This window comes from Cebus imitator, unplaced genomic scaffold, assembly GCF_001604975.1.
Source record: "Cebus imitator isolate Cc_AM_T3 unplaced genomic scaffold, Cebus_imitator-1.0 Scaffold141, whole genome shotgun sequence".
Classification (NCBI taxonomy): Eukaryota; Metazoa; Chordata; class Mammalia; order Primates; family Cebidae; genus Cebus; species Cebus imitator.
The window spans coordinates 3,517,804-3,518,779 of record NW_016107456.1 but is presented as its reverse complement, the minus strand read 5'-3'; the positions used below and the strand labels follow the sequence as shown (position 1 = coordinate 3,518,779).

At 48.3% G+C, this 976-nt stretch overlaps 1 protein-coding gene across 4 annotated transcripts in view; it reads left to right on the top strand.

Annotated features, from left to right (window-relative positions):
* Positions 1 to 976, top strand: part of IFT52 (intraflagellar transport 52) — a 57,404-nt gene that overhangs the window by 38,408 nt on the left and 18,020 nt on the right. For all 4 annotated transcript variants that reach the window (XM_037743352.1, XM_017542222.2, XM_017542224.1 and 1 more), the window contains one exon: positions 182 to 336. In XM_037743352.1, the coding sequence (XP_037599280.1) occupies positions 182 to 336 (155 nt within the window). The remainder of the gene's footprint in view (positions 1 to 181; positions 337 to 976) is intronic.

The following is a 976-nucleotide window of genomic DNA, read 5'->3' as shown; positions in this document are numbered from 1 at the left end:
TGAGACTTCGTCTCGAAAAAAAGAAAAAAAAAAAATATTTAGTGGTCAGTGATCATGAACAGTAAAATTTCTTGGCGAGAGAGTATAAAGGTTGCAGGTTTAGACCTGAAACAGTGGAGATGTGACAGAATAAATTCTTGCTCTTAAACTGTGCTGAAAGGAATTCTCTTGTGGCTTTCAGATTTCTGACTACGTGATGCTGCCCCACACAGCAACCCTATCAAAGCGGAATCGGGAATGTCTCCAGGAGAGCGATGAGATCCCGAGGGACTTTACCACCCTCTTCGACCTGTCCATCTTCCAGCTGGATACAACCTCCTTCCATAGCGTCATCGAGTCAGTACCTGTGGGCCTCTGAGCTACACTGTGCTCCCTTATGAGTGTTTGGTTTGGAAACATGAGCCTGGGACGGGAATTAGGATTACAGTAAATGTGGCAGGAAAAATATGTTCTCAGATCTATGATGAGGTCAACAAAGAAACTGGGCTGGCATGAGGCGTTGATGGAGAGGAACTGCCACAGGCTGTTAGCCCCTGCATGTTCCAGACTCTGGACCAGGCATTTAGGGTGACTAGCTTCTTTCATTTTGCCCCACACTTCTCCTGGTTTTAGCACAGAGAGTCCCAAGTAGTCCCAGGAACACCGTCAGTAAATGGAAATGGTTGGTAACCCCCATTTCTCCCTGGGTATCTGGTCAACTGGTAATGCTATTAACTGGCGCTAAGAATGCAGAAAGAGATGGCTGGGCGTGGTGGCTTACGCCTGTAATCCCAGCACTCTGGGAGGCTGAGGCAGGTCGATCCATGGAGTCAGGAGTTCAAGATCAGCCTGGCCAGTATGGTGAAACTCTCTCTACTAAAAATACAAAAATTAGGCCGGGGGCGGTGGCTCACGCTTGTAATCCCAGCACTTTGGGAGGCCGAGGCAGGTGGATCATGAGGTCAAGAGATCGAGACCATCCTGGTCAACATGGTGA